This window comes from Rutilus rutilus (genome assembly GCF_951802725.1).
Source record: "Rutilus rutilus genome assembly, chromosome: 17".
In the NCBI taxonomy this organism is placed as follows: domain Eukaryota; kingdom Metazoa; phylum Chordata; class Actinopteri; order Cypriniformes; family Leuciscidae; genus Rutilus; species Rutilus rutilus.
The window spans coordinates 30,170,447-30,188,402 of NC_140230.1; the positions used below are offsets into that span (position 1 = coordinate 30,170,447).

At 39.6% G+C, this 17,956-nt stretch overlaps 2 protein-coding genes across 3 annotated transcripts; both read right to left on the reverse strand.

The window, feature by feature from the left end:
- txnipb (thioredoxin interacting protein b) lies at positions 1-3,018 on the reverse strand. Of its 2 annotated transcripts, none has more exons than XM_084385959.1 (6): positions 2,562-3,018; positions 1,952-2,027; positions 1,725-1,872; positions 1,273-1,632; positions 871-1,170; positions 1-763 (listed from the first exon to the last, which is right to left on the reverse strand). In XM_084385959.1, exons 1-6 carry the CDS (start codon positions 2,815-2,817, stop codon positions 755-757), a joined length of 1,149 nt encoding a protein of 382 aa, XP_084242085.1. In that variant the 5' UTR covers positions 2,818-3,018; the 3' UTR covers positions 1-754. The 2 variants fall into 2 exon arrangements, with proteins under 2 accessions (XP_084242085.1, XP_084242086.1); XM_084385960.1 differs by having other exon boundaries at positions 640-760.
- A 1,762-nt stretch (positions 3,019-4,780) lies between these two features.
- Positions 4,781-16,355, reverse strand: hjv (hemojuvelin BMP co-receptor). The gene is made up of 5 exons (XM_084385067.1): positions 16,262-16,355; positions 14,504-14,581; positions 13,453-13,621; positions 10,494-10,999; positions 4,781-6,487 (listed from the first exon to the last, which is right to left on the reverse strand). The coding sequence occupies exons 3-5, from the start codon at positions 13,553-13,555 to the stop codon at positions 5,870-5,872; spliced, it is 1,227 nt and encodes a 408-aa protein (XP_084241193.1). The 5' UTR covers positions 13,556-13,621; positions 14,504-14,581; positions 16,262-16,355; the 3' UTR covers positions 4,781-5,869.
- Positions 16,356-17,956: the final 1,601 nt, after the last annotated feature.

The window sequence follows — 17,956 nt, forward strand, 5'->3', positions numbered from 1 at the left end:
GCATTTAATCATTTTAACTTTTATTGTATTGTGAAAATGTTTTTATTAACTCAATCATTTTAAAATAAAAAAATCCATTAAAAAATGCACACATTAAATTTCAAATTGGATTACTTTGACACTAATACTCTATTGTAGACTATATGAAAACTGACTATGTAGGCATATTCTATATAAATGCATATTCTGATTTATATCTATAAAATTAGAAATAAACATGCTTCTAGGATTGTGATACTTGTCTGCAATCAGCAAACAAAAGCTCAGCATGATAACTCATTATGATATAGGCTACAATTGTTTCCACTCACAGAACTGCATCACATTTTTGTGCATCACAAAAATCGGAATTTTTTTTTTACTCTATACATTCCAATTTGGAATAAAAGCAGAAAGAATATTACACCAATATGGCAAAATCATAAATGTACAAACTCTCTCAGATGCTGAGGGTTCTTCAGAATTAAACATGAAGACGTCAATGGTCATTTTCAAGAGGTGGAGTCTTCTTACATCAGAAAAACTGTCCTGTGATTCAGTAAAACAGCTTCAGGTGACTTCATCGACTTGCAATCAACCAGTTCTTGGTGTGACAAAGCGTTTCATAGTCCACAAGTCTGGAGTAAAGCATGCATGGTCTTTTAGCAGTGTCATTCTGCGTTCTGAGATCTGAATCTTCCTGTGTTTGATCTTCTACTGGAGTTTAATATTTTTTTGGCAGCGAGTGAAGGAGAACTCCATTGCCAATGCAGCCTCAGTTCTGCTGTTTAATCAGAGAAAAGACAGACACAATTCTTAGTGCAATCTCAACTAGGGTAAAGGCTGTGTTTAAATATATCTGTTTGTGTGTGTGTGTGTGTGTGTGTGTACCTCAGTGTATGGTGGAGGAGGGGGAAGCTGAACCTCGCTAACATGCATGAAGATAGGACTGTCATCCTCGTCGTAATCATCCAGGAGAGGAAGGACGGAACTATCCATGTGGTTGTCCCGGGAGATCTCGCTGTAGCTGGGCGGAGAAGACGGGAGCGACACGCAGGTGCTGGAGGTGGCACTGCCATCCTGGCTGCTCATGCTGCTGGTCCGACTGTTCATGCCGTTGTAGGGGATCGTCCCGATGACCAGAGGCAGTTCTAGGATCAGCTTCTCGCTTCCTGGGATTGACACAGAGATCTAAACCCGGAGAGAGAGACGCCGGCATAGAGGTTAACCTCTGATCCGCATGTACTAATGAAGTCTGAAGCATCTGCATTGATTATCAAGAATATAACTTACCCTCAGAGAGTAGTCAACGTGGATAATGTCACAGCCCAGGATGGTGGGCTTCAGCTTGGGCACACGGAGGACTCTCCCCTGCCACACGTCACGCATGCCAGATATGATGTGGTTGCCCCGGACAGAAATGAGTTTCTCGTGAAACACTTTGGTGCGGCCATTCGCAAGGTAAATGTGCTTGGCTATGATGGCGGCTTTAGGAATGATGATCCGAGAGCAGGTGTTCTCGAACTGAGCGTCGATGCAGATGTCTTCTCCTTCGCTGTAACCCTTCCGGCCTATGTGAGCGGCCACGGAAACGCTGCCGTCTGGAATAAACATGCAGGTGACTTTCTTCTGACTCGCTCCTGCAACTGGAGCCTGAGAGGAAGCAGAAAGTACTAAAGTTCTTTCTCACGTTTTAACCATGTAAATTTCACAGATATTTGTGTGACCTCTGTGGAATTACTCACCATGAGATCTTGGGTGTTGACATCAATGGGTTCCTCCACCTCGAAATATCGCTTGCATTCTGCATACGAATGGCCTGATTTCTCTATGACGGCCTTCACGTAGTACTGGACTGAGCCAAACTTTCCCACATACGAGGAAACCAAGCACCTGTATTGAAAGGTCTTGCGTTAAAATATGATTATTTTAATGCAATATTTGTAATAGGAAATTTCGAAAAGAAACCCACCCTGCCTGAGGAAGTTCGAATCCAAACATGAACTCGTATTTGTTTCCAGGCCTGAGAGTGATGGAGCCATCTGCATCTGTGGAGAAGAGATTGTGCTTTAAAAAACACTCCGTATCATCATTTACTCACCCTTATGTCTTTTGCATTTTCAATTTAAAAAGGTTTTTTTCAATAAACAATTCGTAAACTTACATATGTCCCCTCCCCAACCCCCCATTCATTGAGTTATCCCCTTTTGATTTTCATTCTATGCACAGATAACTTAATTCAACCCACACCAAAATTAGAGTCAAAGTAAATGGGAGAAAAATATCTGTCTATCCTTGTTCAAACTAGTATGTTACATAGGAGCACGACTAGGCCTAGTTATGGGGCTTGAAACCACCCAAAAGAAGTTAAAACAGAGGTTAGAGGTCTTAAAATGATGTATGATGTTTTACATTTAGGATTTAAAACGTTTTAATGACAACTAAAGTAACTAAAACTAAAGCTTTTAAGGAGGTTACTATAGCAACAGTGCGTGGCTGGACACAGGCACAGGCACAATTACTGAAGAGAAAAGTAACGTTAGACCCTCTTGAATTCGCTCAAAAGTTTGTATGAGTCTCACCTGTTGGCTGATGATCGAGGTGAAGAATTTCTTCATATTTCAGGTACTCAATCTCCTCCCTGCAGCGCAGCTTTCCTTTATTATAATCGACTTTAGCGCATCCGATTCCGAAGAGTTTAACGGCGGAAATCCGCACCACCTCCGCCACCTCCACGACCACCCGCCCGGCCACTTTATCCCCGCCGCTATACGCGCTCTTGTTCGGGTCACTGAACTTAACTTCTAAGGTCTTGGGTTTCTTTGTCAGTACGCCCATTTTTCTATTCGACTAATTTTCCGAACAAGAATTCCAGTAGTAATTAGCAGTGTTCCACTAATAGTTCTATTAACGCTCTCTTTTCGGTTATCAAAGTAACTGAATTGATCAGTTCAGCAACAAGCTCACCAGTACGTCCTGGTGTTATTTTATGTTGTAATATTATTTTCGATTAGATGTTGGTGACTCTGTTCTGTCAGTAAACACGGGGAGTGGGAGTGGGTGGTTATATAGTTCACACGGCCGCTCTGCTGATGATGCGAGCTGGACACACATGGGCATCCGTGCTGGACACCCACATGCGCCCCGTGGATCGCCTCAGGCGCGTCTCTCTCATAGGACACACGGGCTGTTTGCGTCCACTCGGGCCAATGGCAACCTGTCCAGAGCGCGTGGACAGCTCGTGGGTAAGGGGCAGGAGTCTTTGAGGAGGTGGAGTAATTATATGGAGCAGGGGTGGAGTATGAGAGCGCACTGTGCCCTGCTCCAAAACACTCCTGTGACTCATTCATAATAGTGGTGGGGTTTTCTTTCTACATAACAAATGCATTTGAACCTGAACTGAATGACACCAAAGAATCAAGTGTTTCTAGACAGCCCAGTTTACCCTAACAAAAATGATTGTGGCTGTACTATGGTAAAGAAATGGTATCGGATGGTTATACTTACATATACCACAGTAGTAATGTGGTGTACTGGTATATGCATTTACTTTTGTCACTGTACTATGGTACTGCCACAGTAGGTTTATGTGAGGATATGCCATACTACCGAATGATAACCAAATGCATTTGCCACCACACAAATTGCACTAGGTAGGCCAACCTTAGATAATGCCATGTCATTAACCTGGTACATGGCCAATAACCACAATATTGCCTTTGCACATGTCCAAAATTCCATGTTATTGCATTGGTGCATATCCAAAAAACCATGGTATTGCCCTGGTACATGACCACAAAACATGGTATTACCTTGATATATGTCAAAATACCATGGTATTGTCCTGGTACATGACCAGAAAATGTACATTGTACCATGCTACCCTGGTACATGTCCAAAAACATTGTATTTGAGGTATTTTGAGAAATATCTTATGATAACTAAGATATATCTGACAGATTAGACATGTCCAGTGGTCAGAGATGACCAAACCAATGCAACCATGAACAGTCCACATGCTCTGAAACGTGTGTTACAGAGAGACTATTCACATGGACTGTTCTGATTGGATGAGCACTGCCATCTGCTGACTGATCCAAAACACTTCACAGCATGAGCCCCTACAAAAAGTTTAGGAGGAGTCTGATTATATAACCCCGTTCATCTGTCATCATAGTGATTGGAGGAGCCTATAAACAAACAGCTGCTTACCTCATTCATTATGCTGTCCATCTATCTCCAGAGTACAATCCTCTCCGAAGAGTGTGGGATATTGCCTATATAACTCCCTCTGTTATGGATGGCTGTCTGTAGAGTACTTTTTAACACCTGTTGTTCCATCCTATATTATATCATATGAACATAAAACTAGCATAAACTATAGTGAATGGTACTTTTAAGGTAAGAGTGCAGGGAAAAGACCGTTTTAAATGACATAACACAGACTAATATAAACACTCAAGCTCATCCAAATGAACACCATTCAGTGAAAGACTCAGAATCAGCCACCAATATTTGATAATTCACGAGGTGAAACCTCCATCACCTGTGATCCTCAAACAGATGAATCTACAGCCTCCACCTCACACCTGCTGAAAACTATGGTTTTAACTTTAAACAACAGATGCGAACAGAGAATACCACAGATCCATCATCATGGTCTTCCACAGGCTTTAGGTAGAAGTCTCTGGGCAATGAAGATCTATGAAAGAAAAATTACTGAAAAGAATCATTGATTCTCATTGTAAATTTCTCAGACACATATAATGTCCATAATGTTCTGAAATCATAAGAACAGGAAAATGATTCAGTACTCTTTATTTTAGTTTTGAGAAAGTGATTATTGCAGTTTGCCATGAACTGCTTTATTCTACAGTACATCTCCAGTGTTATAGAAACATGTTCATGACACCAATACCTGCAGAAATTCTAAATAAATAAATAAATGTCATAATGGGAAAATTAATAATGTAATAAAATGACTTGAAAAAACAAATGCAATTAGTTTTAGTTCAATTTAGTCCTGAATTTATTTTTGTATTACTTTGTTTCCTTTAGTGCTGTCAAATCGATTAATCGCTATTAAAAATATAAGGAACACTTTACAATAAGGTTTCATTAGTTAACTACTTTAGGTAACATGAACTAGGAATAAACAATACTTCTACATCATTTATTTCTTAATGTTTATTTCAGCATTTACGAATACATTATTAAAATCAAAATGATTTGTTAACATTAGTTAATGCACTGTGAACTAACATGAACAGACAATGAACAACAACTGCATTTTTATTAACTAACATTAACAAAGATTAATAAATACTGTAACAAATGTATTGCTCATTGTTAGTTGATGTTAGGTAATACATTAACTAATGGTTATGAATGAGACCTTATTGTAAAGTGTTACCAAAATATATTTAAATAATTTCAGGTAATGCATTAACTTTGGCAGCCCTAAAAAAAACATGACTAACCCTGATGACCTTCATTAATTAATACTTTGTAGGCCAGCATATGACAATAACCTGCTCTGTGGAATTATTTTACATTTCTTCGTTATTATAAATACACTCCTGCATAAATTTAATCCACCTTTGAGAAAACATACTGCATGAGAAAATATCATTCATATTTACATTTTTGCAAAGGTTATTCAAGTTTATCCTGCTAAAAATCTTCACAAATATGTTACATTTATAATTCACACACATGTGCGTTTAACACTGAAACAAACACAATAAAATTCTTCTTAACAAGGCCGTTCCAGACAGCCTCTAACTCACAAAACCCAAGCCTCCAAACCACTGAGATGTAAACATTGAACAATAGTATAAATACCCTTTAAATATCACACAAGGCCTGCTTTAGTGCAGTGTTTTTGATGTCACACTGAGCCCAAAATAGTGTGTCTGAGTGTCTCTGTGAGGACGCTTAAGGCCAGCACCACCGGCAGTGACGGAGGGTTAGTACCTGCCCTGTCCGTCAGCAGGTGAACCCTATCAGGGTCAGAGATCATCGCACGAGCGTCCTCTAAAGCAGCCACAGCTGATGCGCTGGAGTTCACGTCCCCAGAGACCTGTAGGTCAAACAGGCAAGCCTGGAAATACACATCCCGCACCGGAAGCAGTGAGGAGCAGTGCGAGTACGCAGGCGAGGACGGATGAGCGTGTGGCATCTCCAGGCGCTGTGAGACCGGACACCCCCATACGCACAACTGCAGGTCCTGCTCGGGCGTATAGGACTCCACGATCGCACGAGGCGAGCGCACGGACAGACTCAGCGACCGGCCGACCTGACGCACCACTAGCGTCGTCCCGATGTGAGTCGCCCAGATCTCAGCATGTCGGCCTGGGTCGTGAGAGTGAACGCGCAGGCTCTGGTGCCCTCTGCGATCGCCGCTGGTCACAGAACCGTCCACGAACGCCGGGGGAACGTTATCCAGCTCTGCTTGATATACCTGCTGCTCTGCACATTCACGCCAGTTCTTCAAGATAACCGTGATCTGATGAGGAAACAGACCCGAGAAATGTCAGCTGCGGGACATTAAAACAGGAGCGATTCTAAATCCGTGCACATATCCCATTATGCATGTCCTATTAATTATTCATCGCAATTCATCATTAGATGTCAGGCTGTAGAATATCATTACCTCAACCCAATGTGTTTGAAAGCACTGAACAGCAGCGCTGAAAGAAGACAAATGTGTTATCTCCCTCTCAGCTGGACAGGCTCGTATAAGGGAATAAGAACAGTCTTTATTAAGATGGGCTGTTGATTAAGTAATGCTGGAGCCTTTAATATGGCAATAAAAAAGTGTATGTGTTTAAGGACTGACTGAAAATGTGGAGTGTTTTAACAGATAGCCTCATGTACGCTCTTAAAAATAAAGGCATCTGTGATTCAGTGAAGAACCTTTAACATTCATGAAACCTTTCCACTTTTAATAACTGTTCCCCGTAAGGTCGCCATAAATCCCACTCTTGAAACCTCTACTGTACCATAATATTTTGGTTACACTTTATTTTAAGGTGTCTTTGTTACAGTGTAATTATACTTTGAAGTACAGAGTAATATTAATTAACTACATGTACTTAGGGAATCCCAAACATAAACAATAAGAGAATGTCTGACCAGCATGTAAAAAGGCCAACAGTTAGTTTTGGTTTTATACACTGTTTGAGAAGGAGTCCTCTGAATAAGCTGATCAAACCACTGGATAGAATTTTTTTATTGTACAGCATCATCAGTTCTCCACTGGCTGTACAGAATCCACCAATAAAAATAAGCCAGATATTTGTTATTAGAATTTCTAATAACATTTCAAAACTAATATGTGCAGATTATTTTATTGCCATAACTCTTAAATAAAACAGAATGAATCTACTTAATAAGTCTCAAATAAAAAATGTGCACCTTTTACCGATTTGATGCTGCAATAACCTGGCAAATCCACTGACTGGTTCTTCTTCAAAAGTGCAACTGCATCAGCTAATTCATAATCACATCTTGTTTCCAGGCAAACTGGTGCTCCCAAAAGTAGCATAAATAAATTAAAGCAGAAACTATCTAATGGAATAAGCCTACTCCTTAGAATCAGGACCAACAGCACAGATCTCAAACCTAAAGGCGGGCATACACTGTGCGATTTTCGTCCGATTTTGAGCCGAATTCCGACTCGTGCGACTCTTTTTCGGGTCGGGACGATTTTCAGCTTTGTCGTGCGTCGTTTGTCGTGCAGTGTACAGGGGGAAACGAGAGGCGATTAACCTCTCCCGACCGGCAATCGGATGGTCGGATGAATTTCTGGTAAATTTTGGTCGCTCCTCGTGCGCGCAGTTGAAGCAGAGATACGAACCGATTGGCCTAAACTCAGTGTTTTTCCCTCACTGCGCCTGCGCGAAAACAAGTTTAACCATTTCATCTGCAGCAAAAAAAAAAAAAAAAAACGAAAAGAGGGAGATCTTTAAGTTCTGTAGTTCAAACTAGCTACAAATTATTGTTGCTTACCTCCAGTTCCTGTTGCAAAATGGATGAACCATTACCCACTTCTTCCAAGCCACCTGCGATGTAGCGCTTTGGATGTACAGTAGTAGCCTACATATGAAAGCGCTATATAAATGCCTCATTCTATTCTATTCTATTCTATTCTATTCTATGTACACTTTGCCTCTTTTATTAATTTGTTAAACAATGTTTTTGAAATAAAGGCAAGCTGTTTGTGTTCGGACATATTATATACGGTTAATAATTAATTATATGCCTATAATTCATTGTAATCGACCTAAATATTTAAGACAATTTTCAATGAGGAGGAGTGCTTCTGTGTGATATTTTATTATCCTCACAGCGCGTTGGTTTTGCGGTGATGCGCTATGAAATTATTGCGTGGCAATTTAACAGCCTATCACTTTAATAATAAAAGTAGCCTAGGCCTTCCCTAATAATAATAATAATAATAATATACAATAATACTAATAATAATTTAATACATAAATTGGAAATGCTAAATCATCTTGATATTGATAGCTGATGCTTGTTTTGACAATAGCCTATCTCTGGATGATATATAGGCGCAACCTGGCACGAAGGTTTATCGCGCCGATTCGCGCATATTTCACACGTATAGTGTGAGCACTGAGCAGTGAAGTCGCAGCTCGACGTTCAGACCGTATAGTGTGATCACAGAAATCCTGAGCTTTGGCTTTACATCGCATGCGATCTACTCGTTCAGTGTGAGTAGGCTACCTTGCCGAAATAGCACAGTGTAGGCTATGCCCGCCTTAACGGGTCCGATTTGATCATCGGTTGCATTTAAATATTTGAACTTTTACGGCTGGACTGTATGCAACCACCTGTGACCTGACTGGATGCAATGTATTATAATCAAAAGTATGAGCACGAGATGAGAATTACCAATATTTTTGAAAACAATACATCTTCTAATATCAGCTCAAAATATCAAAGATATTCTCTGACTGGACAAAATCATAGTCTGAAGCTAAAAAAAATCTGAGTCCGGGCCAATTTCTATGCGATTTCCTGTGAAATCTGTCAACTCCGACAGCCCAAAATCTGTCTCTGACTTTCAGCAACTAACCATGTCTACACTGGACGCGCTATTCACACCACAACAGCTAGAAGCTGTCCTCTCCAATATTAACCAACTGCAGAACCGCAGAACCATACGTCATAGCAGTGTGAGGATGACAGCGCCAGCCTAACAGTCTGATGCATCTAAGGGGTGGAGATGGGTAGGTTTAGGGGTCAGGGGGTGGAGATGGGTAGGTTTAGGGGTCAGGGGGTGGAGATGGGTAGGTTTAGGGGTGGGTTTAGGGGTCAGGGGGTGGAGATGGGTAAGTTTAGGTATGGCATATGTAAGGTGGATATGTATGGTATGCGGTTCCGGCATCAGACTGTTAGGCTGGCGCTGTCGTCCTCACACTGCTATGACATATGGTTCTGCGGTTCTGCAGTCAGACCTATCTGGATGCGATAAAGCGACCATTGCAAATCCATTTGTCTTTTGTATCAGAAGTTGCACAAGCGCTTGGGAGTACGTCAGAAATAGAATGGGACATCAGTTTACATCAGCACAGCATCACTCATTTTAATGGGTTCTATTTGCTTTTGTTGTGTTGGGTCTGGTGTAGACACGGTTTAGTGTTTTCTCAGTAATGTTGTTTCACAGTTGTTGATGAGTGTCAAAACAAAACTGATAGGCTAACACTGTGTCCTAACCAGACACCATGTGATAAGATTCCAGCAACAACGAATTTGTCTGTCCAGTGTCCACACCAGACAACACAACTATAAGATGACAAAATCAAACAAAAATCACAGCCAATCAGAAGATCGTGTGGGCGGAGTCTCTCTGCAAGTGCATTGCACTCCTACTTGGAGCACTCGCAACGAAATGGATAAGTAAAATTAATATATATTAGGCCTACATCCTTTTAACATTATTAAAATTACATACTGAGTGACTGACATAATCATTGTCATAGAATACACTTGTTTGTTCACATTGAGTTTACAGTTTGAACATTCTTTTTCCCTGTAATTTATTTTCAAGATCTGAGGTGAATTATCCATTGTTATCAGTATGGCTATAAAGAGCACACAAAATTATATTCAAACTCACATTAGACGCTTTTAACATTAAATAAGGACCACAAACAGCACCTGAGATTATCAATGTCACACTTTGTAAGGTGTTTTTTTCAGCCGTGACAGAAATAATTGAAAAGATCTCTTTTATGACGTGTCGCTGCTTCGCGTTTGGATTAATCCAGAGTTTTTGCAAATACTAGCAGCAATGTAGTCCACCATCTATAAACCTTAGGTTTATTTAAAATAATGAGTTATCCTACATACAACTCATCCCTAAAAAATTGTAATTACAAATACAATACAAATAAGTGTTATTAAATGAATAATTCTAGGGTAATTTTATATTATATGATTATTAGTTATAGAAGAGGATAAATGTAAATGTGATTTTTCCACACCTTTGTGAGTATGCTGGTGTAAGAGCTCCCTCTAGTGGGCGTGCTGGTGGCCTGGATGTACAGGTACTGGTTGTCTATGAGAGGCCAGGCGCCCTGTACTGTACACGTCTGGAACTCGTCATTAAAGGTGCGGATATGAGGGTCTCCAAACACCCCGCAGTGCAGGTACTCAGGGGCCCGGCCCTCCCTCTGCATAAACCCCTTCTCATAGAAGCATCCGTCCCCTGAGAGCGGGGTCTGGGGCAGGGGCCGCGGCTGAGCTGTGGGGCCGGTTTTGGGGCAGCGGTGTTGGATGAGCAGGTCCTCGATGCCCTGCACGGCAGAGTGGTACGCCAGGTCTCCACGGCACGCTCGGGCCGTCCGCTGGGTGCAGAGAGCGTAGGATCGCAGGGCGCTGCAGTAGCCAGCATTAGCACCCTCTTTACCCCCACCTCCAATGATGCCCATCTCCAGAGTCGCAGCCACGAAATCTGAGTTGCATCGCAAGATTCGACACTGTGCACACACTGTAGGGAAAAAACAAATGTATTATTTCATCTAGATGTTAAAAGTGGCCAAATTTCCAGAATTCACTCATTATAGGAGTCAGACACCAAATGAAGGTACATTTAACAGGATTTACTAACTAAGAACAGTGGTGGAAAGAGTACTAAAAAATTGTACTTAAGTAAAAGTATTGCTACTTAAATACTAATTTACTTGAGTACAAGAACTACTGAAAAATAATATGACTCAAGTAAGAGTAAATAAGTAGTTTGCTTAAAAACTACTCAAGTAACTACGTTACAAAGTATAGTATTATTTTTCTATTTTTACCCAAAATGGGGAGATGATAGTGATATGGAGAGCTTAACACTCTCATGTCATCTGTTTCATTCATACTGGAAGCCCAGTACATACTGATTCATACCACAAGTGAGATTCATGTAAGTATTAATCTTATGATGTTTCAGGAAATGCCTTATATGGACATAATGACATGCAAATAGAGACGTTTTGACTGATGAAACATGATGACAAACACATGATAGCGATAATATATCTGTGTTCATCAAGCTATCTCAAGTATTTTCATAAGAATGATGTATGTCTTTAAAGGGATAGTTCACCCAAAAAGGAAAATTAGCCCATGATTTACTCATCCTGAAGTCATCCTAAGTGTATATGACATTCTTCACTCAGACGAATACAATCAGAGTTATATTAAAAAAATGCGTACGCATCGATTTACGGTGAAGACTAACCCCTGACTGCACACAGCGTAATGACGAACGTGGAAGCTCAGAGGTAAGAGAAAAACAAAACCCTAGTTGCGAATTAGCAATTTTGAAAAGAACTGTCAGAGGATTTCTATATAATAGAAGAGGAGCTTCAGTTTGTTGCACAGCCCTATTTGTTTAAACCGCGAGAGGCATCTAAGCTTACGATACTCCTTACATCCTATGCCATACATGAGCCACCGGTTACTCTTACGTATGTATGCGTACGGCCGTCTGGCGGAAGCTAGTTATTTTATATTATAATGTTATAAATATGGGTATTTTTCGTACAAAAACCTATTGCTTCACTTCTGAAGGCCTTTATTAACCCACTGGAGCCGTGTGGAGTATTTTTTTTATCATGAATTGATGCACTTTTTTGGGCTTCAAATTTTTTCCAGCCATTCACTCCCATTATAAAGCTTGGAAGAGCCGGGACATTTTTTAATATAACTCCGATTGCATTCGTCTGAAAGAAGAATGTCATATACAGCTAGGAGGACTTGAGGGTGAGTGAATCATGGGCTAATTAAATTTTTTTGGGTGGACTATTCCTTTAATGTAATGCTAATCAACATAGCCTGTATCATATAATCTAATCAAATATATGTTTAAGAAGCAACATGAAACCACAGAAGTAATTTCAAACACGACTGACGTGTATTGTGATTTTGAAAAAAAAAAATATATTAAACTCATAAATTGTAGTGTTTGATGGTATGCTAAGCAAACATACTAGCTTTCCTGTTGTCAAGAGCGATTGTTTTATTACTCATTTTGAAAAGCAAGTCCAGGTAAGATCATTTAAATGTTTTCATTTGAATCATTTCATAATTGAAAGCAAAGAAGGTTAAGTGAGAGATGCGATAAAAAAAGAGAGATTTACAACCATATGAATAAAAAAAGTGCCAGTAAAAAAATAAATAATAATAATAAGTGGGATATGGTTAACATGTTAAATTAAATGCTCTTTTTTTTCGTTCTAAAATCCGAAAATGTGCTGGGAGGCGGCCCACTGTTGCTATAGTAACGGACTACACTTTTACATGCATCTGATTGACCGATAAATCATGCGATCTGTTGTTGAGGTTTTTACAGATTTTTTAAAAAAATGTGCTTCGTACATTTAGTTTAACTGTATTGTTAAAGAGGGCGAACTTTACCATTCAGAATGGTACCATTCTGATTTAAAATCAGAATATGAGCATGATCACTTACATTCACTAAAAAATTTAAACGTTAGCGTTACCGATTTAAAACACGAGCGCCAGTGATTGAACGTCAAAGCGCGGTTTAAACGCCCCGCCCCACAGCCGAACTGGAAGTTTTGATTGGTTTTGCGCCCGAGTTAAGTTAAGTCAGTTATTGGCTAAACTGCTTCAGATCTGTCTGTTATTGGCTGAAGCTCAGGGCTCCACCGCAGTTTTTTTATTCTACTCAAGTAAAAGTACCACAATTTAATTATACGAAAAATCTACTCATATTAGATATTTGAAAATATTTGTAATTAGTTACTTTCCACCTGTTTTGAGGCATTTAGGCTATCATATCTATTAAATAAAATATGTGGCGTGTAAATAAATGTTATGCAGTCTTGTTTTTGTTAACTTTGTGTGTGTGTGTGTGTGTGTGTGTGTGTGTGTGTGTGTGTGTGTGTGTGTGTGTGTGTGTGAATTTAAATAGAACTGGAATACTTTTACCTGATGGAGCACTAAAGAGCAGGACCGTTGTGACAATGATCACAATGTGTTTCCATGTTGTGTGTGAATGATTCCCACGGACAGCTGATGCTGCCATTCCCATCCATACAGACACAGGCAGGACGGCCTGCTCACAGGTGTCTGCACAGGTGCTGATTGCTGAAGCGCTCTATATAAAACAACCACACGGGGAGACAAGTCCAGTCACAAATCTGGAAAAACATAGCCTACTTCTTTAGAAAGCTTTAAAGGGTTAGTTCCCCCAAAATTTTAATTATCCCATTAATTACTCAACCTCATGTCGTTCTGAACCCGTAAGACCTTCGTTCATCTTCAGAACACAAATGAAGATCTTGTTGATGAAATCTGAAAAGCTTTCTGTCCCTCCATAGACAGCTACGCAAACGCAACTGACACTTTGACGCTTCAGAAAGTCCTTAAAGTAAAACTGATCCATATGAATTGAGTGATTTTGTCAAAATTTTCTGAAGAGACTTGATCGCTTTTGATGAACAGATTTAACGAAAGTCTTACGGGTTTGGAACGACATGAGGGTGAGTAAGTGAGTGAACTGTCCCTTTAAACAATTATAATATTGTCTTATTTTCAGAACATCAAGAGCATTTTATTTATGATGTTTAACATTTAAATGAACTCTTTTCTATTTGAATATATTTTAAAATCGCATTTATTCCAAAAGCTGAATTTTCAGCATCATTACTCCAGTCTTCAGTGTCACATGATCCTTCAGAAATCATTTTAATATACAGATTTGCTGCTCAAGAAACATTTATTATTATTATCAATGTTAAAAACACTTACTGTTACTTTTGATCAATTGAATGCGTCTTTGCTGAATAAAAGTTGTATTATTTTTTATTATTCTTACTGACCCCAAACTTTTGAACAGTATATTATATTGTATTATTGTTGTATCATAAAGTATAATTTAGCATGGGTTTAATCTGTGTTCTAAATACAAGACCATTAATCTAATAGGCATTATGCAATAAAATGACATGTTCTATAGTTTGTAGAAACCCTCTCTTACCTCAAAAGCTCCTCTGATCAGTTATGAGATCCTGAGACCCATCAAGAGACTGATAATGTCATGATTATGTTATACAGCCTTGGGAGAGAAAGAAGAATATATGAAGAATTTGATAGTAAGTGCATTCAAACTGTTGTGGACATGTCAACTTTTTCATGCGGTCACTGAAACACAGAGTGAGACGAGACCACCTCACCTATGAAAGTTGACATTTTGAACTATATAAAGTAATACAATTTGCATATTCTGCAACTACATAAATAATAGATCAGATCAGCTAAAATGAACTGTCATACAAAGAGTTTCACATGTGTATCAGCACTGCTCTCAGTAGGGATATTTCACAGTTTGGACTCTCAGCACTGATGTGTTATTTACTAAGTCTTAAGAACAAACAGTGGGGGAATGCGCGAGTAAACTAAAGTCCTATCCGTGTGTTTGCACTTGACCAACAGCTCTGATGTGAACCCATCTGAGTTAAATCAGTTTAAACAGAACAAACCTGGTGACAACTTTCAGCACATGACAAATATCTCAACTCTCATTAAAATCTCATTTATACTGCATTTCCACCTTCATGCCAGCAAAGCTTTTTCCCTGACACTGACAGCTGATATTTATTTTTCAGCTGTTGGGACGGCTGGTGGCGGGAGGGGCGGTTACGGGAGTTGAAGGGCAGAAATGGGGGGGTCTAAATATACCCCACCACACCGGCCTGCCCCTCCAGCACCTGCCCCAGTGGAAATAGCCAGGGCTGCACAGAAGCAGGTGTGAGACACACAGCAGAAACTCAACAGCTCTCCGTTTCCTTCTGCAGGCTAATTTCAGCCCGAACACTTCAGAATCATTCCCTCTTTCGCTATAGTCCCATTGCATGTGGAAACTGGCAGGATCTGGTGTGCCAGCACTTTTAAAGAGAGCTCATTTCCACTCCAAACTTGTCTAAACGCTCATCGGATACCAAATATTTCGGGACACAGGATCCTCCTGTAAACGGCTGCTTCTCTTTCGGAACACGGAGTCAGCTCCTGGACTCCTGTTAGACATGACTGGAAGTGTGACTGTCTGTGGCGTGGCATGCACATGTGCATTACTCTGTTTGTGTGTATGAAATAAATCAATAATTTCTTAAATTCTCCGTGCCAAACCTTACTGCTTATTATTATAGGTAAACTCAATCCAAACTACCTTTGGAACAAAGGAATACATTGCTAAGGTAAATAAATGAATTAATACGCCTAAATAAATAAACACAATACACTTACTGAATGGTTCTGCTATACAGTACTTTATTGTGGACATACTAAAAGTACTGTAGCAATACCATGGAACCGTGATGCATCAGATAATTCTGATATAGCTGAATTTCCATATTCCAAAGTACACTCTTAAAATAAGAGTTTCTTTATTGGCATTGATGGTTCTATGAAGAACCTTTAACATCCATGGAAATGGTCCATTCCACAAAAGGTTGGAATGTGGAAAACATGGTTCATTTAAGAACTGTTCACTGAAAGGTTCTTTGGGGAACCAAAACATTTTCTTCTATGGCATCACTGTGAAAACTCCCCTTTTGGGACCTTTATTTTCAAGAATTAATGTGTGTTTTTTTTACAACAACCATATATGTGCTGATTAATAGAATATTAAGTTAAATGCATAAACAGCCATTCTTTGTAGTTTTACATATATTCATATTACTTGTATTGTTAATTATTAACTATCCATGCACATAGAATAAAAGAGAGATAAACTCACAGAATCAGAGGACTCTCTCCTGTGGACCGACGCTGAGATCTTTCCCCGTCACTTCTGACATTGACGCGCTCATGTGACGGACTCATGTGCGGCGTGACCCCCGCGTCACTGTCCCGCACGCGTGAGACGCGTATCACCAGCTGACGGAGAGCTGCTCCAATCTCTCTCTGTGTGTGAGCTGTTTGTCAACACACAAATATTGATCTTTCTAGACGTTACACTTCTTTAGTATTACTTTTCCAATACAAGTTAGTAGTAAAATTAACAAAACTGGTCAATGTTTTAATGATTTATGCTACTTAAATTATTCGAATTAACAGAAATAATCCAATAAATTCGTCAAAAAAGTATTTGCTGTATTTTAAGGAATATAAACCAAAAGTCTTTTAATAAAATGCGTCATACGTATGTGATGTCCTAAAATCACTGGGGGACTGCCAGCAGTCTTAAAAAATATATAGCCTATATATTAAATAAAATAAAAATGTGAAATACATACAAATTAATGGCTTGGTGAAAATCTAAAAGGATAAAAGGTTTGTGTAGCGAACAGTAAGTGTGTGTTTGTGAGATTTCTCTGTTTGCTGTTAAATGTGTGTGTTTGAGGATGTGTTTACCCATCTTTGGACTCATTTAGCGGGCATTTTATCTCCAGGACGTCCCAAAGAGTCTCTCTTTTACTGATTTAGGTCGCTCAATTCGCACTTGTTAGATACATTTTCTGGTGTTTACATGCATATAAATGAAAGTTCAGAGCTGCAGTTCAGAGCGCGTCCGGCAGGTGGCGGTGTTGACCAGCGAGACATGAACGTGCGCGAATAGAGCGAGTTTGCTGCGAATCATACGAAAATGAATACTTTAAACACTGAAATACATGCTGGACACCAGCTTTTCAAAACTTAAAAGTTTGCATTTAAAAACAAAAGTTGTTGTCAGTGTGTAGCCTACTGCACATGGACTGATGCATGTATACTGGGTGTGATGCATTCATCAGAGTGTGAAATGGGACTGTGTGTGATCTGCTCTGTTGTCTGCAGTATGCATGCATGCATCAGTGAGTCTCAGGCTCTTTGTTGGCTGGCTGGATGGAGGCGGGGCCGCAGGTCCTTTTGTGCCCCTCACATTTTGGGCAAAACCAGAACAACCGAGCTGCAGACGCGCCAAAAGCATGAAACCGGGCTATACACAAATATTTTGTTAAGAAAAACTTAACAAACAGCGACGTCCGGTACAGAGATGTGATTTCAATACAGCGTTGTGAATTTTTAGGTGAGTAATAAACTCCTTGTGGGGTCAGGAGAAAACTTTCCATTTCATGATCTATTATTTGTTGAGTATATTTAGTGAAGTGCGTTATTCAACTTGTTATCATAGACAACTTTATTTTCTTCACAAACATATAGATTATCTTTTGTGTTGCATATTTCTGTCTAACTGGACTATTCGCTGGTCAACATATTACCCCGTTACTAAGCAACAGTGATTCTCAACCAGCAGCACGCGCGTACGCCAGGAATACTTGGAACGGTTTCGCTTTCGCGCTGTTAAACCTAAAAAGCAAAAGAAAACAAATGAAATGTATATTTAACTTATTTATAATACTTAAATGTTTGAGCTGTCATTATATATTAAAATAACTAACCTAACTGAATAACTAAAATAACTGAATAAGGCACTCAAACGGAACATTAAACT